We start from the raw sequence: 11,793 nt of genomic DNA, 5'->3' as shown, positions 1-11,793 counted from the left end.
TCTGTTCTAAATTAAGAACTCCTGCCAGCAGTAAAAGGCACTTTCAAAGCAAACTAAAGGAGGCAGCAATTCATAAATCACCTAAATAAGCTGGGGACCTCCTTGCTGCAAGCTGCCACGGATGCTACAATGTGCGCACCTTGAGAAGGCAAGAAGATACATCTTGAGACATTATGTGTGTAGTTCAGGAGCTCCTGAAGCCACAGACTGCTCAGGCCTGTGAAAGGATACAGGGACACATCACTGCTTGTCTGCCCTTCTCTGGGTCTTCATCAAAGGCTGGGCCTGCTGCTTGCTGTATGAGGAAAGGCTGAGAGAGCTGGCCTTCCTCTGCCTAGACAACAGAAGGCTCAGGGCAGACCTGATCACCATAGTCCAGTATTTCAGGGTGGCTGTGAAGAAGACGGAGGCTCCCTTTTCACAAGGAGTCACACGGAAAAGACGAGGGGTGTGATAAACACATAAATGTATTGGCTTTCGCAAATCACAGGTGTGGTTATGTGGATATAACTATACAAGTTTATAGTTACAAAACCAAAGCTCAATAAAGACATAAGATGAGCAAACCGGAGTTGTATAGTAGAAGAATCTGTAAAGTTAAAAAGAAGAAAAGGGGGGGAGGGGTTTGCGTGCTTGATAGAAGAAAAGCTAGTGCCTGTAAAATATAGTTAAAGTACTTTTTAGCTTAACTTAGGTTGTAGAAAGAGAACAATGTTTATGTTGTTAGCCTGTGGAATTTAGGGTCCCCACTAAATGTGAGTTAATTGTTTCACACTGGTCATCTAAAGTATCTTTAGTTTTAAAGAACAATGTTTGTGTTGTAAGTCTGTGGTGAGATAACAAGATTTAGTGACCCCAGTAAACATGAAGGAGTTATTTCACACCATCCTTGTACTTATCAGTTAGTTCAGAGACAGAGCCTCCCAAACATCCGCTAGCTTGCCATACTCCTTTTCTGCCCATCCTGCTATAAATTTTACAGGAAGGTCACACTGTTTTAAATCTTTGTTAGTTATTAGAATAATTACAGATATGGCTGGTTTTAGCGAGTTGTGTCATTACTGGAGCGTCCAACTGTGCCAAATGTGAAAAGCACACTGTGAAGAAGACTGCTTACTTCATCCTCAAGACCCCTGCCCACAATTATTGAAGAGCAGTGCGCAGACACCAAGAGGAGGAGACGTATGATAATAAATTACTGGACTTAATTATAATGTTCCCTGCCTATATGTAGGGATTATGAATATGTATGTGACTAATGGAATTGTGAAAGAATATAAACCTGTAACAAATGCTAATCATTTGCGCCTCTGGCTATGGTCACGCACCCAGCGCCGTTTGCTTTTGCTTTATTGACTTTGTCCCTTAATAAAACCTTGTTATCTTGTTTAGAGAAGTGAATTCGTATTTCACAAGGGGTACAAGTTACTCCTGGGGAGATTCTGGTTGGACACGAGAGGAAAATGTTTCCCAGCCATTGGAATAATCTCCCCAGGGAAGTGGTGCACTCCCCAGCGCTGGACGCTTTAAAGACTCAGCTGGACAGGGCACTGGGACATGCAGGCCCGGTCACGCTTTGCCTGGAAAAGTTGTCCTGGATGAGCCTTGAGATCCCTCCCAGCCTGGTGGCCTGTGGGGCTATGATTACCCTTGTCACAGGCAGCACGTGAAGCTGGACGGGCCCTGCTCCAACCCAGCACCGCCGCCCTTGGACATTCTGTGGGCGCTGCTGCCCCTGGAGCACTGCTTCTCAGGACGGGGTCACACTGATGGCCCTTACCTGAGGTGCCGCTCAGAGCACTCTTCCCTTCGCAGGAGCGGAGACGGGACATCCGCACTTCCTCCTCCTGATCCATGTGGATGAGCATCTCCGGCTCCGCTCCGGGGGCCTGCTCCGGGGAAAGAAACGAAGAGGGTCAGGCGAGCTGGGCTTTCCCCGACCGCTACCAGCGGCGCGGCTCGGGAGCTCGCGGCTCCGCGCCGAGCAGGGACCCCGCCTCCAGGGCCCGTGCAGCGGAGAGCACCGGGCCCCGCAGCACCCCCCTGCCAGGCAGGCTCACGCGGCCGCGGGGGGCGGGCTTCCGGGCCAACCCCTACCGGGTCAGGTCCCGCTCCCTGCGGCCCGGCCAGGCCCGCCCTCAGCGGCTGGACCGGCGCACCAGGGGGCGCTGCCCCGTGACGGCGGCGACCAAGGCCGGGCGGTGCCTTCGCCTCCAAGAGCGGAGGAAGATGGCGGCGCTGGGCTGCCGGTGGCGATGGTGCCGTTCTACGGCGGGGCTCCGCGGGCCTGTCGCTACCGAGGGCAGCTCCCGCCGCGCTCAGACAGCGGCGCGGCCTCCCCCCGCGGGTGGGTCACCTGCTGCCGGAGCCCATGAAGCTGTGTCTGCTCTCCCGGGACGGGTGTCCGGTGCGCGATGAGGCGCCGGCGCTGCCGGAGGGTGTCCCCGCAGGCGAAGGGTCTCCCTCGGGGTCCCTGCGGAAGGCTTCAGCTCTGCGTGCTGGGAAGGCTCATCCGTGCCAGACCAACAGCAAATGCCCACCTCGGGGGCAGTGTAGACCCTTCATGGCAGGAGCTCGACGAACAAGACACGGCAGCAGCCAGCGCTTTCTCAGGAGAAAGCATCCAGAGGACACCAAGCAGAGCTCTGGAGCTTTGTAGGTGCACTGTGATTCCGAGAAAACTCCATGAACAAACTCGCCAACACAGTTTCAAGCTGACAAGCAGGTATTCTTTATTGCGGCGCCGGGAGACACGGGGGATAGCTCCTCCTAACGTGTGTCCCCGTATTGCTCTACAGGCCATGCCTCTATGGTCCCCCTGCATATTACATCATTTTCCAGAAAGTTTCCCGCCTTATACAAAAATGTGATGGTGGTCTTTCATGGTCGTTTACTTTTACCAGCTTAACTAACATTACAGACATAGCAATCATCCTGTCCTTCTACTTATCAGCTAGTTTAAGTGCTCCCATCCTGGCCATCAGCTAGTCCCAGATACTCCCCATGCCCAGGTCCTGTTCTTCCATTCTGCTTTTCTCACACCTTTTGTACTAAGGTTCTGAGCACCTGGAACTATGTCAACTACCTTCAGGCACCACGGTTATTTTCCATTACAAAGCCATCAAACTTATCATTACTTAGAACTGATTACATTTTGTGCTTTTGTGACTCCTTGTATGAAATCCCCCCTTTTTCTGTCCTTTTGCAAATTCTTTTGCAACATTTTATATAATACCATTACCATCTAGAGTCTTTTGAAATAGTTTCCTGTTTCTACTTGGTACTTAAATTTCATTTCTTTTTCCAATCTTCATAACTTATCATAGGTCGTTTACAATACCAGAAAGAAAATTGTATTGTACCACAAATAATCAATATTAAAACAATTAATATTCCTACAACCAGTTGCCTTAACCAGGAGAGATATCAAGTAACCATGAAGTTAACTTTTTCCATATTTCTTTAAACCCCCAGGAGGTATCATCCTTGTCCATTTTATGAAAGATTTTAGTTTGTTTCCAGATTTTCTCCAGATTTCAGGAACAGCAGCTTTCACTGATTATGGAACAAACCCCTCCTTGTAAAGTAAGTAACATGTCCAGCACCCACAAATTTGTCCATGAGAGAGAGCTGGAAATTGGAATGCCAATTAATGGAAGGCCCTGATCTCCTGATTCGAGCAACTGTGCACACACTCAACAGCCACTACAATTAACAATTTTAGTAACATTCTGCATTAATTTCAGGTATAAGTATTGGTGCCAAACTAGTAAGCCACTTATCATATAAATCCAAATTATGATCGATACAATTTCATATGTAAGGGTTCAACTTGCCATGTCTTCTCTGGTTCTGGTGCTTGCTTTATTCTTGAATAATGTATCCAAGCAGGTTGTTCCTTTATCTTCACTGCTGTAAATGTGGTCAGTGAGATCTTGTACCGTCCGCTCCACTTCTCCTGTAGAGGATTCTCTTGAAAAATGCTTATCATAAACACAGTCTCTGGATCTAAAAGGGTGAGTCGGATAATCCATGCCTCTCACTCTTGTCCCCAGTATTCTCTTATTTCTGCTAATTGTTTTCCCAGATTGACCAAAAACTCTCAGAGATAGCCTTCTCCCACTTCCAGAAGACTTTCTCCTTTAGACTGGGACTGATAGGATCTTCCATATAAAATTTTACATGGTGTAGCCTTTTCTTTCGAGCGAGGTTTAGTTCAAATTCTTAACAGAGCCAGTGGTAAGGCTTGGTACCAATACTAATTCATTTCCTGACATATTTTACCAGTCTGTTGTTCGATCAGATGGTTCATCTTTTCTACCTGCCCACTGGCCTGAGGCCTGTATGGAACATGTAGTTGCCAATTGTCATGGTTTAAAACCAAGTCCGCACAGCTTGTACACTCACTCCCCCGCCTTGCTCCCCCAACTCCCAGAGAGTTAGGAAGGAGTCCGAAGAATGTAGCCCCCATGGGTTGAGGTAAGAATGGTTTAATAGCTAAGGTATAACACAAATCACTACTGCTACTACTACTACAAATAATAATGATAAAGCAAATAACAAGTGAAGGGGATACAACACCTCACCAGTCACCGACCCATAACTCACCCCACCCTGCCCAACCGAGCACCGACCGATACCTCCTCCATCACCCCAGCCCTTCTGGGTCACTCCCGGTTACATCCTGGGCCTGATGTGCTATGGTATGGAATTCTCTTTGGCTAGCCTGGGTCAGGTGTCCTGTCTCTCCTTCCTCCCGGCTTCCCCTCCTTCCCGGCAGAGCATGAGGCTCAGAAAAGGCCTTGGATAAACCAAATATTTGAGCAGTAACTCAAAACATACTTGCTATCAGCAACGGTTCCCAGCCCGAAAGTCAAAACACAGCACTGCACCAGCTACCAAGAAGGAGAAAAAGTGAGTGCTACTGCTGAAACCAGGACACCAATCAACTTCTAATTTTTTTTTTGCTAATTTCTTGTAACTATTTGGCTCTAAAGTGCTAGCCTCGGTCAGAGGAAATTGCCTCTGGTACTCCAAAACAAGGTATTTCATTTAACAATGTTCCAATTACTTGTCTTGCATTATTTATTCTACAAGGAAATGCTTCTGGCCACCCTGGAAAAGTTCGTTAACACCAACAAATATTGGTAACCTTGTGTTCTCGGTAATTCAGGAAAATTTATTTGCCAGTACTGTCCCAGATAGCTTCCTCCCCAGTTGTACCAATTTGATTTCTATTTTCAATGTTAGGATAATTCTTGAGACAGAGCTGACATTGTCACTAATTGAAGTATGGTATATAGATTCCTTCCTACAATTTGCTTGCCTTAAGTATTTACACAAAGAGTTGCTACCCCAATGAGTTTTATTACGTTCCTCCTGAAGTACCTCCCAGAGTTGATTACAGGGAATTACAGTTTGCCCATCAGGTATCTGAACCCAAGCCTCTTTGTTTTCCTGTCCTTTGAGATCTTCAATCAATTTTCTATGCTCCTTTGAATATCCAGGTTTAGATTTCTCAATTGTTAGTTTGCCGTCAGGGATTAAAGGAATGATTTTAGGTTGTTCAGCTTCTTCTTTGGCTTCAATATTGGCCAAATTATTTCCAATTTCCTGATCAGAGTCACCAGCTGCCAGTAGTCCATAGAATTTCTGTAGCATGTTGAATTTTATTTTTTTTTCCTGTGTGTTCAAAAGTTTTCATTCTTTTCAGATGTCACCATGTTCATAGACCACAAATGTGTATTTAGAATCAGTCCAAATATTTATCCTTTTGTCTTTAGCCAGTTGCAGGGCTCTTGTTCAGCATGTTCCAGAGGTTTCTTTCAGATCTGGTCAGCTTGAACATACAGTCTCTATAGTAGCCAAGCAGTTGTGTGTTAATAGTTCTGCTGGTTGTTCCTGCAAAAGGATGCTGGATTGACAACATTAGTGACCACCATTTCTATATCACTGTGTTGCACAAGGGTGGCCTGGTATTTTAAAAAACATGAAGGAGGTAACCAGTGGGCTTCCAGAACTGCTGATACAACATGGGACACTAGTACAGTAATCGTTTGTCCCAAGGTGAATTTGCAAGCCTCTTCAATGTCCATGACAACTGCAGCCACAGCTCTTAGGCATCTGGGCTCTCCTTTGCTTGCTTCATCCAGCTGTTTTGAAAAACACACCACTGTCCTCTTATAGAGTCCTAGTTTCTGAGCAAGGACCAAAGCTATTCCCTGTTCTTCACAGGAATATAGCCGAAATGATTTAGTCACATCCGAAGTCACAGAGCTGCAGTTCTCATAAGCTCTGTTTTAAAGCCCTCCTCTGCAGAATCAATCTATTTCAAAGAGAGAGGGGTTTCTTTTAACAGTTCACATAGTGGTCTTACCAGAACACCACAATCATGCATCCAAAGTCTGCATCATCCAGTCATTCCCAGGAATGTACAGAACTCCTTGATGGTTGATGGTCGTGGCGTTTGACAAATGGCTTCTTTTCTAGCAGTTCCAACTTCTCTGCTCTCCTGTTGTTTCATAACCTAGGTAGGAAACTCGGGTTTGAATTAGTTGGGCCTTTTGTCTGGATACCCGATAATCATTCAGTCCCAGAAAATTCAATAATCCCACCATTAACTAGACACATTCTTCCTTTGTTTCTGTGGCAATTAATAGGTCATTCACATATTGTAACAGAGCCCCCTCTGAGAGGGTGGATTCCATGGTTCTAGTTCCAGTGTTAACTGATTTCAAAACTCGTTGGACTGGTTTTAAACCCTTGAGGTAATACTGTCCAAGTTAATTGAGTTTTCCTTACTGTGTCAGGATTTTCCCTATTCCAAAGCCAATAAATTCTGCTTTCCTCTGGCCAATGTTAAACAAGAGTCCTTTAAATCCAAGACAGCAAACCATTTGATCATTATCCAATTTAGTCAATAAGGTAGATGGATTATCTATTATTGGATGAATAACCTCTACAAATTTGTTGACTGCTCTGGGATCTTGAACCAATCTGCAACTTTATTTCTTTACTGGCAAGAGTATTGTATCCCAATTCACATTCAATGAATAATTTATATTTTAAAATTTATTCTTCTCACCCTAATAAAGATTTTGGAGAATTTAGCATGCATAAAAATTGATGCATTCCCACTTGTTTTTCCAGTTTGTACTTTGATGGTATCAGAAAGAATCTATGTTTTTTTCTTTTTTTTTTTTTGTTGGTGGCCAGTAGCTCCCCCATCTGTAACAAATTCTTTTCCCTCTCATTTAACGCCGAACAAGTTGCTCCCGTATCCGCTAAAGTTCCACTTTATTTCCTCTAGTCCCCAGTTTTAATTTAACCAGTGGATCTGCTAGGGTAGATTGCCCAGGTCCCCGTTCAGTCTATTTCCAATTCAGCCATCGGAGCCACTCCATGCACTTCCCCCAGGGCAGTCTCACTTCCAACGTCCAAACTTCCCACACACACACGGATCTGTTCCCATAGGAGAAGAACACACTCCCCCACCTCCGCCCGACATCCCTCCACCTCTGCCTCCCCAGCACTCATCCCACGCTCAAACACGGGAGCTGCCCGAGCTCCCCTACTTTTCTCCCTTGGTTTTCCTTAACTTTAAACATCTTTCCCCAGTATCATGATCTGAACATCTCTCCAGCTTAGCTTTCAAGTTTTTCCCTATCCTTTTCCAAAGCCAAAATTAAGGGATCTGGCGGAGGTATATTAATTTTGCATTCCATCTGTCATATCTGCATACATTACTTCATTCCATTTTCCTTGCCACCTCAAAAACAACATTAATTGTAAGAATGTATCATAATTCAAAGTTCCCTTTTTAGGCCATTTTTCCTGATCTTCCAAACTATACAAAGGCCACCATTGGTTACAATATTTTATCAACATTTTCTCATTTACTGAGCCCCCAGGAAAACCCTCCCAGTTCTTTCCAATGTGCCAAAATACACCATAAAGGACTCCTTTTCAAGATCTCTCCACTCTGCCCAATTTCCCATCATCAATCTCGCATTCACACACACACTCCACACAGTTACAACACTTGAGACAGAGACTAAAATCGTATCAAACTAACAATTAATAGTTATAACCTGTCACCAACACTAAAATCACAAGACCAAAATCATCACTATAACAAGCCACAGAATAGACACTCCACAGTTACAACACCTGAAACAGAGACAACAATTAACAACGTATTTATAGCAGTCTGTCACCAATACCAAAATCACAAGACCAAAATCACAACTGTAACAAGCCACAATAGAAGTCAAATACCAGTAAAATCCAGAAACCCTTCCTATAAGACACACACTACGTCTTGCAGGACCCAAACCACAAGATCCCTCTGCCTCCTGTGATTATAAACCACAGGACGCCCGCTGCCTCCTGTGCATAAAACCTTTTGTACAGGACACCCACTGTGTCTTGCGGACCCAAACCACAAGAAGCCCAGTTCAGGTTTTTTTTTGTTGTTTTGTTTTGTTTCATTTTTTGGATTTTGGATTTTCTTTTTTTTTTTTTTTTTAATTTTCGATTTTATTTTGTTTTGTTTTTTTTCATTCCCTGGCTCCAGTGTCCATCCTGGCTGTTCCATCAGGGAGCACCAGGAGTCGAATCGGAGGGCAGCTTCTTCTGAGCATGGGGGACCCAGCTCTTACCAAAGCATTTTTTTCCTCCAAAGTCACTCAGCCTTCTAGTACATGAGTATCACAGAGACACTGTATCAAAGGAGATGTATATGGGGTCCCAAGTCCATGGTCTGCTACAGTCTGCCCGACACCCCTGATAAGAGCATACGAGAGACCTCGTACTGTGGGTCTTGATCCAGCACATACACCACAGGGAAAGCACACAATACATGCATCCCCATCTGTCTCGCTTTTCCCTCTACAACTGCCCATTTGTCATAAGGATCTGGGGGATATAAATCAGGCTTCTTTTCTGGATCAATAGGCTCCGGGTCAAAAGGAACATCCACGTCAGCATCGGCATTATCAGGCGTCAGAACCTCAGGATCAGCAACAGCAGCCTGATGAACATGCACAGGCTCCTTGTCAGGATCAACAGGGCCTGAGTCAAAAGGATCATCTTCACCTCTGCCCAGAGTCTTCGCAGCCGTGGCAGCAAGCGGCGGAGGTTCAGAGGGAGGGCGGGAGGGGACACGGCGGATGACACTGGACTCCATGGTCTGGCTTTTGACTTTAACAAAGAATAACAGAATCATAGAATAGTTAAGATTGGAAAGAACCTTAAGATCATCTAGTTCCAACCCCCCGGCCAGTCGGCAGAAACCTCTCAGAGATAGCCTTCTCCCACTTCCAGAAGACTTTCTCCTTTAGACTGGGACTGATAGGATCTTCCATATAAAATTTTACATGGTGTAGCCTTTTCTTTCGAGCGAGGTTTAGTTCAAATTCTTAACAGAGCCAGTTGGTAAGGCTTGGTACCAATACTAATTCATTTCCTGACATATTTTAACCAGTCTGTTGTTCGATCAGATGGTTCATCTTTTCTACCTGCCCACTGGCCTGAGGCCTGTATGGAACATGTAGTTGCCAATTGTCATGGTTTAAAACCAAGTCCGCACAGCTTGTACACTCACTCCCCCGCCTTGCTCCCCCAACTCCCAGAGAGTTAGGAAGGAGTCCGAAGAATGTAGCCCCATGGGTTGAGGTAAGAATGGTTTAATAGCTAAGGTATAACACAAATCCACTACTGCTACTACTACTACAAATAATAATGATAAAGCAAATAACAAGTGAAGGGGATACAACCACCTCACCAGTCACCGACCCATAACTCACCCCACCCTGCCCAACCGAGCACCGACCGATACCTCCTCCATCACCCCAGCCCTTCTGGGTCACTCCCGGTTACATCCTGGGCCTGATGTGCTATGGTATGGAATTCTCTTTGGCTAGCCTGGGTCAGGTGTCCTGTCCTCTCCTTCCTCCCGGCTTCCCCTCCTTCCCGGCAGAGCATGAGGCTCAGAAAGGCCTTGGATAAACCAAATATTTGAGCAGTAACTCAAAACATACTTGCTATCAGCAACGGTTCCCAGCCCGAAAGTCAAAACACAGCACTGCACCAGCTACCAAGAAGGAGAAAAAGTGAGTGCTACTGCTGAAACCAGGACACCAATCAACTTCTAATTTTTTTTTGCTAATTTCTTGTAACTATTTGGCTCTAAAGTGCTAGCCTCGGTCAGAGGAAATTGCCTCTGGTACTCCAAAACAAGGTATTTCATTTAACAATGTTCCAATTACTTGTCTTGCATTATTTATTCTACAAGGAAATGCTTCTGGCCACCCTGGAAAAGTTCGTTAACACCAACAAATATTGGTAACCTTGTGTTCTCGGTAATTCAGGAAAATTTATTTGCCAGTACTGTCCCAGATAGCTTCCTCCCCAGTTGTACCAATTTGATTTCTATTTTCAATTTTAGGATAATTCTTGAGACAGAGCTGACATTGTCACTAATTGAAGTATGGTATATAGATTCCTTCCTACAATTTGCTTGCCTTAAGTATTTACACAAAGAGTTGCTACCCCAATGAGTTTTATTACGTTCCTCCTGAAGTACCTCCCAGAGTTGATTACAGGGAATTACAGTTTGCCCATCAGGTATCTGAACCCAACCCTCTTTGTTTTCCTGTCCTTTGAGATCTTCAATCAATTTTCTATGCTCCTTTGAATATCCAGGTTTAGATTTCTCAATTGTTAGTTTGCCGTCAGGGATTAAAGGAATGATTTTAGGTTGTTCAGCTTCTTCTTTGGCTTCAATATTGGCCAAATTATTTCCAATTTCCTGATCAGAGTCACCAGCTGCCAGTAGTCATAGAATTTCTGTAGCATGTTGAATTTTATTTTTTTTCCTGTGTGTTCAAAAGTTTTCATTCTTTTCAGATGTCACCATGTTCATAGACCACAAATGTGTATTTAGAATCAGTCCAAATATTTATCCTTTTGTCTTTAGCCAGTTTGCAGGGCTCTTGTTCAGCATGTTCCAGAGGTTTCTTTCAGATCTGGTCAGCTTGAACATACAGTCTCTATAGTAGCCAAGCAGTTGTGTGTTAATAGTTCTGCTGGTTGTTCCTGCAAAAGGATGCTGGATTGACAACATTAGTGACCACCATTTCTATATCACTGTGTTGCACAAGGGTGGCCTGGTATTTTAAAAAACATGAAGGAGGTAACCAGTGGGCTTCCAGAACTGCTGATACAACATGGGACACTAGTACAGTAATCGTTTGTCCCAAGGTGAATTTGCAAGCCTCTTCAATGTCCATGACAACTGCAGCCACAGCTCTTAGGCATCTGGGCTCTCCTTTGCTTGCTTCATCCAGCTGTTTTGAAAAACACACCACTGTCCTCTTATAGAGTCCTAGTTTCTGAGCAAGGACCAAAGCTATTCCCTGTTCTTCACAGGAATATAGCCGAAATGATTTAGTCACATCCGAAGTCACAGAGCTGCAGTTCTCATAAGCTCTGTTTTAAAAAGCCCTCCTCTGCAGAATCAATCTATTTCAAAGAGAGAGGGGTTTCTTTTAACAGTTCACATAGTGGTCTTACCAGAACACCACAATCATGCATCCAAAGTCTGCATCATCCAGTCATTCCAGGAATGTACAGAACTCCTTGATGGTTGATGGTCGTGGCGTTTGACAAATGGCTTCTTTTCTAGCAGTTCCAACTTCTCTGCTCTCCTGTTGTTTCATAACCTAGGTAGGAAACTCGGGTTTGAATTAGTTGGGCCTTTTGTCTGGATACCCGATAATCATTCAGTCCAGA

The 11,793-nt window shown here is 44.7% G+C and overlaps 1 protein-coding gene across 1 annotated transcript in view; it reads right to left on the bottom strand.

Annotated features, from left to right (window-relative positions):
• LOC115947107 (zinc finger protein 347-like) overlaps nucleotides 1-11,793 on the bottom strand; it is a 51,039-nt gene that overhangs the window by 1,833 nt on the left and 37,413 nt on the right. The window contains exons 7-8 of the mRNA XM_034065791.1: nucleotides 1,781-1,889; nucleotides 140-217 (exon numbers count right to left, since the gene is read on the bottom strand). Of these exons, the coding sequence (XP_033921682.1) occupies nucleotides 140-217; nucleotides 1,781-1,889 (187 nt within the window). The remainder of the gene's footprint in view (nucleotides 1-139; nucleotides 218-1,780; nucleotides 1,890-11,793) is intronic.

This window comes from Melopsittacus undulatus, chromosome 8 (genome assembly GCF_012275295.1).
Source record: "Melopsittacus undulatus isolate bMelUnd1 chromosome 8, bMelUnd1.mat.Z, whole genome shotgun sequence".
Taxonomy (NCBI): Eukaryota; Metazoa; Chordata; class Aves; order Psittaciformes; family Psittaculidae; genus Melopsittacus; species Melopsittacus undulatus.
Note: the sequence above shows the minus strand (reverse complement) of the source record. Positions and strands in the feature narration are given on the sequence as shown.